This window comes from Sebastes fasciatus, chromosome 2 (assembly GCF_043250625.1).
Source record: "Sebastes fasciatus isolate fSebFas1 chromosome 2, fSebFas1.pri, whole genome shotgun sequence".
NCBI lineage: Eukaryota > Metazoa > Chordata > Actinopteri > Perciformes > Sebastidae > Sebastes > Sebastes fasciatus.
In genome coordinates, this window is record NC_133796.1 from 30,832,544 (window position 1) to 30,850,186 (window position 17,643).

Consider the following 17,643-nt stretch of genomic DNA (forward strand, 5'->3'; position numbering starts at 1 on the left):
TGATGTTATGTGCTGTGCCGAGGCTTCGGAGCGTGTGTCAAGTAATCCAGGAAGTTTTCTGTGAAGCGCATATCGATGCTTTTATCGTTTTAGACAAATGATGTCATTGAAGACGCCCAAAGCCAAAATACAGTTGAGAACTTATTATTCCTGAATAAAAACGAATTATGTCTCCCATCTATCATTTTCCTTTAGTTACACAAGCACATTCACTGCCCTGTGCCCGGTTAAACCACTGCCACATATCTGGAATATATTTACCTGTTTTACACTATTTGGCCGATAGGTGGTTTCGTGTGCATATGAAGCCCAGATAAAGCCTCGTGAGATGAACCCTTTTGCGAACCAATTTGCTGGAGAGCTTCCGAGCTTCATGAAGCTTCATCTCAGCATCAATACAAGTTACCCCCTGATATACGCACTGTCACTTATTGTAAAGGGCTATACAAAAAAATGTTGATTGATTGATTGTTGATTTTATAACTCAGACAAATTTAGCACAGTTTTGACCTATAATTACTATGTGTGCACATATATCACATAAATTATTCAATATAATTATACTAAACCTTATAATTTCCAGAATACCATGATTTTACATGCTGCTTAGTTTCCGACTGTCACTCATCTTGTCTGCTATTCCCGCACCGCACTCCTCAGCCCCGCCCGTCCCTGCTTGATGGTATGATCCTTGTCTGTCATCACCTGATTGGTTGCATGGACGTCACTAACACAACATGCAGTCACAGTCAGTGCATGGAGTGCCCGTGATGCGGAGAAGATCATCCCATCATTCTGCCTTGAATTAATTAAAGAAAAAGAAAACGGCTCTCAGACGAGAGCCGGCTCATATCGTTCGCTTAAAAGAGCCGGCTCGTTCGTGACCGACACATCACTACATACAGTAAAGGAATCTTCTGTTGTTGTTTTTACTTTATTTGAAATCAGTTAACAATACAATAAACAGTAATGTTTCAAATTAAACAGATACATAAAGGAAAATGTGTCAAACACAACTTTAGGCCTCGTAATACTCCTATTTGAAATAATAGATTTGTAATGAAAATAAAATCTGTCTTTTTAGAAATTGAACGTTGGAGCCTAAGTTACTTTGTCTGTTGCACATTTGGTAAAGGGACAAGGGGGTTTTAAAGTATGATGAATTTATTCATAAAAATGGGACCATATGTACCATAAAGGAGTCAACCTCAACCTCCTTTGCTTCATTTGATCAAAGGGCCACTGTGCTTTTGATATCTGGTTCCTGTATTATGACATGTTCATCTGTAATTATAAGCTATAACCACTAATGTGGTATGTTTCACTTGTCCAATTAGAATAAAAATGTGTACAATTGATATTAATATTATAAAACAGCTATCAAAATATATATTTTTAATGTAATATTTGCAGGAAGCAGAACCTGTAATCCCCTCATGACATGACTGCAGCATAATGCTGCCATGGAGAAATGGTGACTCTGGAGATGAGGGAGGAGGCATGATGTAACATATTTGAAAGTGATTATTCAGTCCAATTATAGGTAAAGATTAGCATGCTGCTAGCTCAGTCTAGAACACTGACACAACTGACCTGAGCAGTAATATTTGATTTACAAAATATTAGATTGTTAAAAATGTAAAAATATTGAGAACAGTGTTACTGTAATGATCAGCTCAGTAAAGAACTGTATCAACAGATACTGAACATCTGTGTTTTATGGTTTCAATACACAAAGACTTGGCAGCTAAAAGCCAATTTTGTCTTTACATAATGAATAAACTGAAATCTGACCAAAGACACTAAATGAATACAACTGTATTTATTTAAGGAAATATCTGTCAGGCAGATAAACAGTACAGTTTCCCAACTTAAATGCAACACATTGTGCTCAAAAAGCCATATTATCAATTAAAACAACACTAAATCTAAACAAGATAAATATTACAACAGAAATTCACAGGCTGAAAACACAAACACGGAACAGAATAAACGATGTGAAACTTTCTCCACACCGAGACATAAATAAATACAAAAAGTCTTCCTTATACAGACATGTTAAATTCTTTTTTTGCAGTGAGCCGGCTGGTAAAAGCATCACACTGCATATTAAATATGTGGCATTTTATCAGTTATCAGTGCAAAAAAACAAAACAAGAAGGTGAAAAATCGGTTGGAATGTATTTTAATAGCGGTGGGTTATGGAACATCCTGCAGGCAAATGTGATGTGTTTTGTAAAGACACTTAATGTAAACTTGATTAATTGTTTTTGTAAAGCACTGTTGGGATAGCGTGAGGTAAGCGTGTAACGTGTATGTATCCTTATTTGCAGATCCTGCATGGGTCTAAGAAGGGAACAGACCAATCAAATCAAACCAACACACTGCTTCTGTCTTCTCCTCCTGTCTCAGCAGTAGGAGCGCTGAGGCCCAACGTCATTCAGGATATTCAGCAGTACTGAGATGCAGTGAGTGACTACAACAACAACAACCATAAACACTTCCTTCTCTTGGTCTGAGCAAGTTAGGGAGGCACACATTTATACTCTTGCACACGTCAGATCCAGTGGTTCTACTCAATGAAAGATGGTGAATGGAGGCGGATCGTGGCTCCACTCTCTTGATTTAAACATCCGTAATAACTTTAAATGCATAGATTGCATGAAAAATCTAAATATAAAAACATATAAAATGACTTCAATGGTTAACACATGTAAACAAACCTTTTACACACATTTTAAACTAAATTTAGTTGTCAAACACCCTCAGGCTTTGGATCTAAAACTTTTGACAGCTATAAAATGTCACTAATCTGTAATTTCTAGGACAAGCCTGTTTCTGCTAATGTAAGATTTAATGTGATACTATAGCATCAAATGCTCATCCTGTGTAAACTTAATAGGTGGCCATTAAAAGGTAGTAGTTTCCTTCTTCACAGTTAGTGTCAAATAGTGGTTAAATAGATTACCATTGGTGAGTTTTCACAGTGGAAACAGGTACCAAACATCCATATAAACCCCTTTCTCTGAGGCATAATCCACTTTACCTCTTTCCTCCCATATGTTGTTTGTTCCAGCCAACATTTACCTAAAATATTACTGAAAACAATGCGTCTGTGTCGCACTATCACCCTCATTGAAGCTTCTTAAAGTAGTGTATGTATCTGGAAGAAGTATATTTTAATGAAGCGATGACTGAACATACAGAACACATGGATGATGCAGGAGTGGTTTGTACTTTAGATGGTTTAGATACTTTTCCCCACTATGAAAACATACTGAAATCGACTGTAGCAGTCATGAAATCCAGCTCACTAATAACTGCTCTGACTGTGAATAAGGAAACTTCTTAGTTTCCCAGCCTACAGGGTGTGAGTGACGCTCAAAAGAAAGATTTAAGTATCACTTTAACAATTGGGCATTTTGAGGGGCAATGCTACAAATTACACTTGTTATTATTCAGTTTTCTACATAGCTTATTTTACTCAATCCCTGGTATTTTATGTATGCCATGACATGTCATAACATAAAGCCTACAAGCCCCTCTTGCAATCTTTAAATGTATGCTTATTATTACACTTTCCAAAAATTAAAAAAAGAACTCTGCACAGCTCCATTATTCTTATTCTGAATTTGACAGAGACTGAGCTCCAGTGGAGCATCATTTGAATTCTGCTTTGTTAGTCAAATCGTCGTCATGCTTTGATATTCATTCCTGTTCGAGGTAAACAATTCCTTTCAGAATAAGGTGCTATTCGTGTTGGGAATAAATTAACACCAAAATACATCCAAATGTTACGCACAATAGAGATGTTTTCTTGGTTGGACTATAAACTCAGAGCTGGCTTTTAATTTGAGCCAAATTACTAAATTAACGGCTAGGCTTGGCTCAACAATTAGTTATGACTCAAAATTGGGTTGTTAGAAGAAAGTACATGCTTGTGTACCAGCTTAACAACTTTGTTTTGACAGTGCTGATGCCTAGTCAACCACGTATTGGTGTATTGTGATCTCAAACTCCAATGTGCTAGCATACCTGAGGAAGAGCTGTACTCTTGTCCAATCACAGAGAAAAAGTATAAGCTTATTTAATCTATCTCTGATTAATAATAAAATACAACAACCTGCATGTTTCTTAAAATACAGAAATGTATCCAAACCTGCTGCTTAAATTGAGGATAAAGGAAACGGTCAAACAGACATCCACTGAAAGGTTGTTTTTTTGACTCCCAAGGAATTTAGCTCTTGGCCAATATTTGACATAGGTGTGGTTCCTCGCTGACAGGTGGCGTATATCAACCTTATTCAGCAGGAATTTTGCAGTCGTGACTCCATTACTTCAGTGAGAAGAAAGACTGTCTACTTTTTTGGCATGGAACAGGTAATAAACTGGTAAACAAGGCACAGGTAGATTTTGACCCACCTATAATAATATTTTCTGTTGAGAATCTGAATAATGGAGCTGTGGTTAACAAATTTAGTGTACAAACAAATCATAACTGTGAGGGTACAGACATCCACAACACAGTTATGTTTTCTAAAGCAAAATATTCTGCTCAAAATGTGACAGAATGTGAAAATGCAAAAAGTAGTCATATGTAATGTAAACTGCCTCAGCAGCTAAATTAAAGGAAAAACATTCAGAGCCCAGTTTTGTCAGACACGTGTAGTAGTTGCACTGGGTGTATAAATATATCTAGTTCTTATTTCTCTGCAGAGCCTCACACAGGTTGTGATTGGGATCTGGCTCCTGACTCATGATCTCAACACACTCCCATTCTCCACTACAGCTGGACCGTTTCACCGCCTCGACCACCGTCTGCACATACAGACCATCCTCGAATGTTGGAGCCACGGCAACCGGTCCTCGCGCCCATAACCTGCGCTCCTCGTGAGCCTGAAAAGACTGTCTCAGTGCCTTTACCATGGAGCTCAGCCCCCGCAGGTGAGGCAGGGGCATCTCTTTCACCTCTGGTCCCGCCCACCCACTGTCGCCTAGCAACAGCTCCTCACCTTTACTCCCATTGCGTTGGCCGTACAGCTCTGTCCCCCTGGCAACCAGTCTCCCAGTGGATCCAACTACCATAACCTCGTGCACAAATGACCCTGGCATGTTGAAGTTCAGGGTCACAGTGGAACACACACCACCAGAGCTGGACCCAGTTCCACCCATCAACATTTGGAAGAAGCAAAAATCATCGCTGGTGACGCGGCGGATGCCTCGGATCAAACCATTTTGTTGTACAAAGGTTCGCAGTAGGCCATGGACGCGGTGGGCACGTGCACCAGTTAGGTAACTCAAAAGGTCAATGACGGAAGAGCCGACGGTGTGTAGACCGCCTCCTCCCATCAGCTCCTCACATGTCCAGCCGTACGACTGATCCAGGAGGCTAGGGCCGTAGACCCGGACATCACACACCTGAATTTCGCCAACATATCCCTCCACCAGCAGCTGCCGCATTGCCACAAAAGCTGGCAGGAAGCGCAAGGTATTACCCATAATGCTGAGCAGCTGTGGGTAGTATCTGGCTGCAGTCACCATCTTGAATGAATCCACAGCAGTTGCAGCTTTCTCACACACAACATTCTTACCTATACCTGCAGACAGAGAGAGAGAGCGAGAGAGAGAAAACCCCTTTATGATTTTTGGTTGTCTTGGATACAAAAAAGGTTAAACAATTGATTTCTTCTTTCTTTTTAATCTTACGGTGGTGAGCATTGTGTTCACTCGCTATTGTTATTAATCTGCCTTTGAAAATGTACACACAATTTATGTTTTACATACACTTGGTTACTACCTCCATTTAATGAGAATAGACAAAATTACAGAAACAGCTCTCAGAACACAATACAATTCAACAGCATAACAAACAAACTTCCAGCCTCAAAAATAGGCCTTTCTCACAGCAGACATTTTGACTTGTCATACTAGGAAAAACACACAGATGTTAGTTATAACATTAACGATGGCTCTGTTCTACTCAAGTGTCCAGTGTGACAGTGAGCCAGCATGCACAATACCAGGACCCTCCAATTAAAGCAGCTAAATGGAACTCAGCCATTCATTTAATTATTTACACCTGTGCTTTTCTTACAGTGACATGTCAAAATGTCTTCCGTGGAAAAAGGCATAAAAGCCAAAAAGTGGATTCAATGCATCTCTAAAACGGTTTCAGCAAGAAGGGTAGGATTTATTGCGGGGCTGTTGTATTAGACTGCATTTGTTTAAGCTCGGTGTACCTTTTAAAATGGCAACCGAGTGTATATTAAATATGATTTGAAGATGTAGGTTGGACTTGGTGTCTTGGAGTTTAAACTGCTTAGTTCCTGGGGTTTGGTATGAATAAACAATAAGTCAACATTCTCCTGCAACCACATGTGATAGCACAGAGGGTGTGTATAGCTTTTATATATGGAGATCGGCAGCCTTCAGTACCCCTTGGAAGTAGTGCCGTGGATAAGTCCTTTGGTGGGGACACACTCAGGAAGTTGCAACTATAACAGGAAGCTGAGGTCAACACTCAGGAATTCCATCAGATACAGTAAGTTAACGTTAAAGATCTACGCTCCTTTGATAAGAGGAGGTGTTGATTATGTCTGCTTCAATGTGCTGCTAACAGATGTGAGATTTGGGGAAGTTTTTGTCTGTATGGTTTGTTTGTGTTTTCCCCCCTCAAATTGCTACGTTCCCTGTGGTCGCGGGTATGATCATCATTAATCACATCTCAAACCCTGAGAGATATGTTACAGAGGAATGTAGCCATTTTCAGTATATACATCTGTTGGGGCGTACTGTCATTACAGTCAAAAATTTCAAATCTGTTCCAGAGCCGACCGGCCACGCCCAGCTGGGTCAGGTCACATTAGCAGTTTGTATAACTGAGATGGTAATATAGTCTCAGTGGAAACTATAATATAACACCTGAACCTGGTGTTTGGGAAGAAAACTGAGCTTATTTGAGTGTCATCTTTCACATAAATCCAAACATTCTGAATTCTTATATACAAAAGAAAATAAATAACCACCTATATTATCATTTTTCAAATAGCAATGCTATATGTTTTATGATTTATGATAGAGTGACTGCATGTATGTAGGCTTAGCACAAATGTTTAGTGTAAAAGTGCAAGTTATACACTTTAAATATGCTCAAGGTTTTTGGACAGGGCAGGCTGACACAAGTAAAAAAGTCTACTCTGCATTTTAGTAAAAGTGTATGTGTGTTTGTGACCTCTTACCCAGTGCTTTGACAGCAATCTGCCTTGTCATTGAGGGTGGAATATAGATGCAAACAAGGTCGACATCTTGGTGCAGCAGGACGTCATCAGATCGACTGGTGTGAAATGGGATGCCGAGCTCCTTTGCCAAGCAGCACGCTTCCTCTTCGCTTCTCCCCCAGAGTGCATGAACCTCAAAGCCTTCAGCTTTCAACAACGGGACCAGCACTCGGGCTGTGCTGCCCGTGCCAAATACACCGACTCCTGGCAACATGGCAGTGCCACTCACTGCGACCTTACGTGTAAACCATGGCCAGCCTCACCGACATCACAACAGCCTGCGATCCACCTGCCTGTCAAGGCCTTGACCGTTTCTGGAAATCAAGGAGAGCTTACAGTACCTGTAAAAATAAAAAAGAGGAGACTAATGAAGCTATGTGACATTGACATTTTTATTAGGGCTGTCAAAGTTAACGTGATAATGCGTTAACGCAAGTTTGTTTTAACGCCACTAACTTCTTTAACCAATTAATGCAACTTGCTGTTTTTAGGTTGTAGCGGGTTCAGTTTTAGAAGATGCTAGAAGAAGATAGAAGATGAAGATACTAACCTCATATGAAACTAGAAAACCTAAGGAATCCAATAGTATCAACCATGTCATACTAGCTTAACAAGAAGGAGGCTAAATAACACCACTTTATGATAATCACATGCAGTTTGGGGCAAGTCATAGTCAAGTCAGCACACTGACACACTGACAGCTGTTGTTGTCTGTTGGGCTGCAGTTTGCCATGTTATGATTTCAGCATATTATTTATGCTAAATGCAGTACCTGTGAGGGTTTCTGGACAATATTTGTCATTGTTTTATGTTGTTAATTGATTTCCAATAATAAATATATACATAGATTTGCATAAAGCAGCATATTTGCCCACTACTATGTTGATAAGAGTATTAAATACTTGACAAATCTCCCTTTAAGGTACATTATGAACAGATAAAAAATGTGTGATTAATCGCAATTAAATATTTTAATCTATTGGCAGCCCTAATTCTTATGTTGTTTCCAAACAATACTTAAGGTGGGCAATAATGGCCATGCATGTAAATGCATTCATTGTTCAGGATTTAAAACCAGACATTAAGACATGTAATCCATATCACAATGTTACGATAACCAAAACCACAGACAATAACTTGTCTCATGGCATAATATTTATATCATCTCTAGTAAAGGTATCACCAAACAGGACAAACATGTTCAATGGAGGTCTAGACCAGTTTTTCTCATCAGTACTGCCTGATAGCTGCTTACATTGTGTCCTGCTACATAGTTAACATGCCATTCCTCTGATGTTCCACACCCACCGAAAGTCAACGTCACCTCTACCTCTGAAGCAAATCACATGTGTGAATTTGACCTTATACAGGTTATCTGCTATGGACCGGTGACTGTTGTGTAGATTTCAGTTGTCCATGTAATTGCTGTTTTGTGGGCTTGTGTGGTGGGAGCACCTGCCCACAGTATTATCTATTTTAGAGTAGGAGGGTGGGGGTAAACAGCTCTTTCTTGGCTGAGCTCTAATTAGGTTGTGCAATAGAATAGAATAGAATAGAAAGCTTTATTGTCATCGTATTAAATACAACGAGATTCACAGTTACCACTTCTGGTCAGTGCTTTAAAACAAATACTTGACTAGACTAAACGAGGTAGATAAAAACATATAACAGGTAAAACACACAGATATAAAGCAAATAAAACAGGTAAAGTAGATGTATAAATAAATATAAACAGACGTGTTACACTAGAGGTATAACATATAAAATAGATGTAATGTAAACAGAGGTAATTGCACTTGTAAAACAGGTAGTGTAGATAAATAAATAATAATAAATAAAATGTAAACAAAGGTAGTTGCACTAAACAAAGGTAGTTGCACTACACTACTCCAAACACTATAAATGTTTTGTCTATTTATAATGAATATGTATTTATGGGAGAACATATGACTGATTAGAGTAGTGTATGGCAGGAGCTGACAGTCTCCCTGTAGCCATGACTGTACAGCTACAGACGTGTGTGTGCCTGTGCACCTGCCTAACCTATGTAACCTTTGGAAAATAAGCTCTCCATTTTCACACTGCATCACCTCAGGGTGCAAACAGCGTGGCCACACATTACACACATTTAGCAGGCTGACAGCAGATGAAGCCTCACTCTCTGACACCCCTATAAACTAACCTATAGCCGTGCTGTGTTGCTGTCTGCTGGTCTCATAACAAAGCCATGCTGCACCAAAATATCCCTGAGAGATAAATAGTAGTTGGGCATTAGCCATATTATTTTTTTACGATACCACAAACTTGCAGAGTGCATAACAGTCCTGATAGTCTGAGGTTCACTCACACACGGAGCTAACTGAGCTAGACTAGACTACTGATAACGTTAGCTATAGCATGTTAGGCTAGCCGGGGCCACTCAAAAAGCTCCCGATAAACGAAGGTACTTTACAGAGTTAATATCTATAGTTAATTAACCTTTAAACTGGGTATAAAAAACAACCCATAGTGAAGTGTAACAGTGTCTACCTACTGTGTTTACCAGGACGACATCCACAGCTCGGCTCCGCCGGGCGCTGCCCAGTTGCTAATGGTAACTTCAGTAGCGACGGCAGCACTGTGGTAGGGATGGGTCGTCACGAACGAGCCGGTTAAAAAAAACGGCTCTTTTAAGTGAACGATGTGAGGCGTCTCCCGTCCGAGAGCGTTTATTTTTTTATTTTTTTTTTATTAATTCAAGGCAGAATGATAGGATGATCTTCTCCACGCCACGGGTAGGGATGTTATGTGCTGTGCCGAGGCTTCGGAGCGTGTGTCGAGTAATCCAAGAAGTTTTCCGCAATGCGCGTATCAAGGCTTGTATCGTTTTAGACCAATTACGTCATTGATGATGTCCAAAGCCTCGCTGCACGGCCATACCGCTGACTGGTTCAGGAAGTGGTTCAGATCTTCACTGGTTCAACCAATGCCACTTTCCAGAAGTGACAAAGAATACTAATATTACCCCTCCTGCCATTATTATATTATATTACACTACACTATAATACAATTATTGACCAAAGGATTGGTTTACACACATAAGATGCATTATTCATAAAACAATTACAGTTTATTATACATGTATGTTATATACTCATAATATACTTACTGGAAAATAGACATTATAAATGGATTAAATGGTAATATATTTTTTTCATTGTTTATAGTAATTCCCAACAGCCTTTACTGGCGCAAAATACAGTATATCACAGATCACATAGTTAAGATCATATCTGCCTGTTTTACACTCTTTGACCACCGGTAGGTTTCGTGTGCACATGAAGCCTCGAGAAATGAACCCTTTTCCGAACCAATTTGCTGGAAAGCTTCAATGCTTCATTTGCTTCATGCTTTTTTTTTTTTTAATTCAAGGCAGAAGTATATGATGATCCTCTCCACGCCACGGGCACTCCATGCACTGACTGTGACTGAATGTTGTGTTAATGATGTCCGTGCGACCAATCAGGTGATGACAGACAAGGATCATACCATCAAACAGGGAGGGGCGCTGATGGTCTACAGGTACAGAGCAGGAGGGAGAGGAGGAGAGAAAGAGAGAGAGTGCGGTGCGCGAATAGCAGACAAGATGAGTGACAGTCGGAAACGAAGCAGCATGTAAAATTATGGTATTTTGTAAATTATAAGGTTTAGTATAATTATATTGAATAATTTAAGTGATATATGTGCACACATACTAATCATAGGTCAAAACAGCGCTAAATTTGGCTGAATTATAAAAAGCAGAAGTGGTCAAATTAAGAGCCGTTTGGGAGCCGAAAGAGCCGGCTCTTCTTGGTGAGCTGAGCCAAATGATCTGGCTCACTAAAAAGAGCCGTAATCCCCATCACTAGACCGTGTGGAGGACCAGAGATACTACGACAGGCTGGAGATGGGTCACTAGCGGATACACAGATGCCACTTAGCTGGACACGAAAATAGGGCTTTGGCCTACGCATGTAAATACCAAACACAGGTGAAGTTGTTCCATGTTAAAGGATTTATTTTGCAGATAAAATGTAAATAACTAAAACACAATTTAGATGTGACAAAATTGTGCCCGTGGATGAAGTGCATTCTTTGATCGGGCTCCGTATTTTCCCATGATTCAGTGCGCTAGCCTGCACACCGCAACAACCTCTTTTGAAAAGTAACTTAAAGCTGCAGTGATTCAAGATTCAAGCCCTTTATTGTCATTGTGTAGTACGACGAAATTAGATTGTGACAATCCCATATGTGCTAATGAAAAGATAATACAATAAAAAAAGAGATATTGCAATATAAATATAAAAAAATATAAAAGAATACAATATAAAATATAAAAATACAATATGTATATTGATGAGATGACAGTTTTGCCGGATTACAGTTTTGCCAGATTACTGCACAAAGTGTCCGTCAGATAATTATATAATTATTGCACAGAGTGATCAGCATATGTTATTGCACATATCCGTAACAATTTGATTGAAAAAAAACGGGTTATTTTTTTAAGACGGTCACTATATCTTGACAGTAGTGCATGAGACAGGTAATCTGAAAAAAAATCATGTGCCTCTGTGTCCTCCAGTGCTCCAAATGGCATTTGCAAAATTTCACAGACCGGAGGAAAACAACCAATCAGAGCCGAGCTGGATTCTTGCCGTCTCTGAACAGCTGTCAATCACTTGCGAACTCTGATCAAACGGTCAAACTAGGCAGCGCTGATCAAATATGAATCAATATTCTGTTACTGTAATGCCTATTTCTCGTCTCAAATGTTTTCAGAAACATCTCGCGAGTGATTGACAGCTGCCTCCGTTGAATGAACAATCTGTGATTGGCTAAAGTCTCCCCTCACGGGCTAGATTTTTTAAAGCCTGAAATCAGAGCCATGAGGAGGTGCAGAAGTCTAGTTTTCTCTCAGAACACTTGAATTACAATATGCTGAAAAGTTATTATGGAATTTTGCCCAATGATGCCAAAAATATACTGCCTACTGCTAGTTTAATGTAGGCTACGCAGTTAATTTTATTTTTAGTTTGGTTTCTACAAGTTACCTTTTTAGACATTATTGGGTTGCTAAGGATACTCAAAAATATATTTAAATAGCCCTATTGTGATTTATGTGAAATTAACTGTATACAGTCTGGTTTATGCCTACTTAATGACGCCAGTGCATTGCTATGATTGTTCATTATTCACTGCAAATTAATTTGTTATTCATTGCATTATTAACACACTGAATGGCATCTGTCTACCAATTTGTAGAACATGTAGCCCTATTATGTTGTTTCCTTTCATATTTAATTTTTCACATGGCCCAAATAGCCCCAGTACCTGCTTCTGGTATGCTATTTCAGAAAATAAATAAAAATGTTATAAGTAAATCTACCTCAAAGTAAAATGCTGAAGATATTTGATTAGTTAAAAAGGAATTGAGTAATAGTAGGCCTACAGTACTTCTTGGTGAACATCTTTGCCATTAAGAAGCATGTCTGCCACCAATGTTTGTCTCCAGTTTGGGAATTTTAATTCTAAATAAATCCTCACCCCCATGAGGTCAGGATTCCCTGGTTTTTGGCAGATACTATAGCCACAATGCACTTGTCTATGTCCTTACCAAGTTTTTGAAGAGGATATTGATCCGTCAAAAAACCTGTATATGTGTGTGCTTCACAAGTGTCATGTTGACATTGGTGGACTTTTTTATTTGTCTCTCCATTCCCTGGTCTCAGTTAATACCGATAGGCCCTTTTCACAGCAGCCATTTTGACATGTAATTGCAGGGTAAACACAGGCCTAATTGATCCAATTAATTATGGTCCCGTTATATTTAGTGTCACAGCTATTCCAGTGAGCCCGCATGCACAATACCAGAGCCCTAGCCCACCTAAATGGATCAGGGCCATAATTAATTTGATCAACTACACCTGTGTTTACCCTGCAATTACATGTCAATATGGCTGCTGTGAAAAGGTCTTATTATACTTTGATGAACAAAGGCTATCGGAGCAGACAGCTACAAACCTATAGTGCTCAGTTGCATAAAGTATCTTTTATTATCTGGTATTCCTTGGAATTTGTTTAATTTTGTTGCAAACAGATTACTCAAATTTTTACTTAAATTGATTATTTTGGAAATATTCTTTAGTGATAACCTATAAGGTTTGAAGCTCTATGGACTACATTAAAGTATTTTTTCTGTAGCATAAAAAGATCTACATGACTTAAAACTTTCCAAATTTCGGCTAAGAATGTGTCTGTGGGTCCGACTGTAATCCGCAATTCCAACTACAGATGTGTTTGCTAATGTATGTGTGGAGTGATGGTTGTATGGGGATGATAGGAAAGATGACGGTGCACAGAGCTTGGAAATTCACAACCATACAACTCCATGGATGAAATGCAACATCCGAACCAGTGCATCCTGAGATTTGGGGCTGTAACTTCCTTGTGGTTGCCACCACTGACTCAATCACAAAGGAGCACTCTACAAGGCCATCAGGTGGCTGATAAAGGTTACTACCACATGCAGACATGCATGGCTCTACAATGTGCTGTTTCAGATGGCAAGATTGACACAGAGCAGTGGAAGGAAACAGATTAAAATCAAACAAGAGTAAATATTTCTTTTCATCTGTCACATGGAATATGGACACATGGGATTTCACCCTCCATGGATGCTTGATATAAAACAATAAAAACATAACATGTAGGCCTCATATTTTTCTGCTTTCCTTTGCTGCCAGTACATATGTATGGTGGAGGAAAACAGCAAGCATCCAAGATTAAAACTACACTATTTGGTATCTCAAATACATTCCTCATAGTGCAAATGGTGTCAGTATTGAGATCATGTCAACAAAATAGTGTGTATAACTCTTTGTGTGAAATATTGAATGATAAACCATTCAATCTTTGATTGTATTTTCACTTTTGTGGGTGGATATTGAACACTTCTAATATGGGTTTATGTGTGTTCAGTATGAAGATGAGGATATTTAAGAGCTTTATTAAGACATTCAGAGTTTAAAGCTCCTAGTACACAGCCGATCCACCTTCACAGGTGCTTTTATTTATGCCGCCTAATTAGTCCTCTTTCCAGGACTTATTGACACACACGCACACACACACACACACACACACACACACACACACACACACACACACACACACACACACACACACACAGACACAGAAGGTAACTGTATCTTAACAGGGAACTCAGGACAATTTTTTTTTTCAAAATAAAATCTCTATAGAGTAACTCTATCTACTATATTTTGTCTAACGACTTACAGTTTTAAAAGTTCTAGCTGCTACTACTACTACAACTATTACTAATACTACTACTGTTGCTGCTGCTGCTGCTGCTGCTACTACTACTACTACTACTACTACTATTACTAGTGCTTCTGTTCCTCCTGATTCTACTACTACTCCTACAGCTGCTGCTCCTTCTGGTACTAATACTAGTACAACTACTACTACTACTACAGCTGCTGCTCCTTCTGCTACTACTACTACTACTACTACTACTATGATTACTACTACTATTGCTACTACTACTGCTACTACTGCTTTTGCTACTAATACTACTACTACTACTGCCACTACTATTACTACTACTGTTACTGCTACTACTTCTACCAGTGATGTTACTGCTACCACTACTGCTACTATTACTACTGCTCCTGCAGCTGTTCCTACTGTCTCAACTATTACTACTACTACTACTACTACTACTACTCTTACTACTACTACTACTACTGCTCCTGCTCCTTCTGCTACTACTACTACTACTACTACTACTACTACTACTACTATTACTACAACTCCTACTGCTACTTTCCACCCAAATACCACTTTCTGTGTAACAACTTATAGATTTTAAAGGTTCATTCAGTGAAAATACTATTTCTGTCCAAGGACTTATAGTTTTAAAGGTTTATTTCACCCAAATACTACTCTCTCTCTCTCTGTCTCTCTTTGTGTTTAGCAATGCAGTTCATCTGCATGTCTGATATACATACAAAGCATTTCTTCTTTCCGCCTATTCAGGAAAATTCGAATTTACCACTTTTGACAGTATTACAGTTTAGCTTCCAGCTTTTCTAGCAATGTATTTCAGCTCTTAGCTTCTTTAGCTAATGAAGTTCAGCTTCCAACTAAGCCAGTTGTACATTTCATCTTCTAGGGTTTTGTGCAGTGCAATGCATTTGAGCTTCAACATTTTTAGGCAAGTCATTTCATATTTCTGCATTTTCAGCAATGCTTTGCAATAAATTTCAGCTGTCAGCATTCCATCGCATTTTCCGCAGGAAATGCATTTTCTAGTGCTTAATGCATTAATGCTTACCCTTCATGTTCATGAATACTACTATGTGATTGTGAATTAAAAAAATCTAAATAAAGTAAAATATGCTACCTAAAAAAAAACACTAAGAAAAAATGAAAAGCATTAATGCATTAATGCTTTCCCTTCGTGGTTAATGGCGTTGCCTAGCGTCTGCCTAGCGTCTGCGTCGGGCAACCCTCCGTCTGCTGACAGTGGAGGACCTGCGAGTCTTCTGTCTTCGGTCTTCGGTCCCTGTCTGCGAGCGGTGCGAGTGGCCTGTCGTCATCTGCGTGGCAGTATCAAAAAACGCTTGTTTTTTGATCTGTGATTGATGGGCGCAGTTTATGTGACATCATCAGTGACAACATTCCATCATGTCACTTATGATGTCACAGGAGAGTTAGTTTAATCTGATTGTCAAGACTTTCTGGCAATTGTAGTGTCCCATGTGTCTACTACTACTCTGTCAATCTCTGTGAGAAATCATTGACTTCACTTGAAGAACTATGACTACTACTATGTTGATGTTAATTTGAAAAACCTAAATGCGGTAAAATTTATTGAACTGTTCTAAGCCTTAAAGGTCCCATATTATAAAAAGTGAGATGTTCAGGTATCTTTTATTATTAAGCAGGTTTAAACAAGCAGTCAGGAGTACTATGCATGTGTGATGTCACAAATCTACGATATATGGAACATTTAAATGTAAATGTGTCCCATTTTATTTCCAGTTGCAGTGTATGTGAATGACATCAGCTGACAGAAAGTAAACATGGACATAAACTTTTGCCTAGCAACACAATTATGTTGCAGATCCATTGAAATGCACTAAAACGGAGCGTTTCAGACAGAGGATGAATACAGGTATAGTCAGGCAGACAGCATGAGGAAAATAAAGTTGTTTTTTTTAACATTAAAGCATGTAAACATATGGGACCTTTAAAAAAATTAAGGGCACTGTCATTTTGATGATTGGGCTACATGTTTATTGGCATTGCTTAGCATCTGCGTTGGACATTTCTATGGCAAGCTGTTTTAACATTTAATAGCTAAGCTTGACTATCTGGAATTAACATTAGAGATATCCACAATTGCGTTTTAATTAGTCGTAATGACATTAGAGCGGAAAAGAATGCTGTCATGTAAAGCGGCACAGAATATCACAATTGCTGATCAAATGCTTTGATATAGAGTAGAATACAACAGCATCATAAAGAGCGTGATAGAATGCTGACATATAGAGCAGAATAGACATTCCTGTGACATCATCATTTATGATCTCACAGAGGCAACATTCTATGATCTATCTCAGTGATAATGTTGCAGTTTATGTAACATTATCATTTATGATGTCACAGAGGCAACATTCTATGTTGTCAATGATAATGTTGCAGTTTATGTAACATTATCATTTATGATGTCACAGAGGCAACATTCCATGATCTCAATGACGATGTCACAGGAATGTTTGTTTAATCTGAATGACAGAAATTATTGACTTCATCAGAGGAACTATGACTCCTACTATGTTGATGTTAATTTAAAAAAACAACTACACAATAGGTGTACGATAGTACAATAGTAAGTTCATCATACTTTTGTGCGAATAAACAGTAGTATGTGTCTTTTCAGACACACTGAGAAGTAAGTTACGTCATTACTTCCTCCTTGCCGGTTGGAGACGCATAACCATGGTAACCTGTGCCAAGCTCATGTGTAAAAATTGACGTTTTGTGAGATGGAAAGTCTGAATTATTTTCAAATATTTATTAAACCGAGCAAAGTGAAATCTTATATTTACAGTTAAATTGAAGTGTTATTGATGATACAGAACTGTTTGCCGATGTCTATTATCATCGTTGTCTTCACTACCGCATTGCATTGTGGGATATTTATGCCACCGTAATGTTCAGCGTTGCATACTGTAATATTTTACTGTAAATAGTATGCAATTTGCGTACTATAGGTTTTATACTAAGGTTTTGGACCTACTAATATATCTCACATACT

General features: G+C 38.7%; 1 protein-coding gene across 2 annotated transcripts; it reads right to left on the reverse strand.

The window, feature by feature from the left end:
• Positions 1 to 1,806: 1,806 nt before the first annotated feature.
• gfod2 (glucose-fructose oxidoreductase domain containing 2) lies at positions 1,807 to 9,946 on the reverse strand. 2 transcript variants are annotated; one of them, XM_074618851.1, is made up of 3 exons: positions 9,811 to 9,946; positions 7,239 to 7,618; positions 1,807 to 5,597 (listed from the first exon to the last, which is right to left on the reverse strand). In XM_074618851.1, exons 2-3 carry the CDS (start codon positions 7,489 to 7,491, stop codon positions 4,696 to 4,698), a joined length of 1,155 nt encoding a protein of 384 aa, XP_074474952.1. In that variant the 5' UTR covers positions 7,492 to 7,618; positions 9,811 to 9,946; the 3' UTR covers positions 1,807 to 4,695. The 2 variants fall into 2 exon arrangements, with proteins under 2 accessions (XP_074474952.1, XP_074474958.1); XM_074618857.1 differs by having other exon boundaries at positions 9,807 to 9,910.
• Positions 9,947 to 17,643: the final 7,697 nt, after the last annotated feature.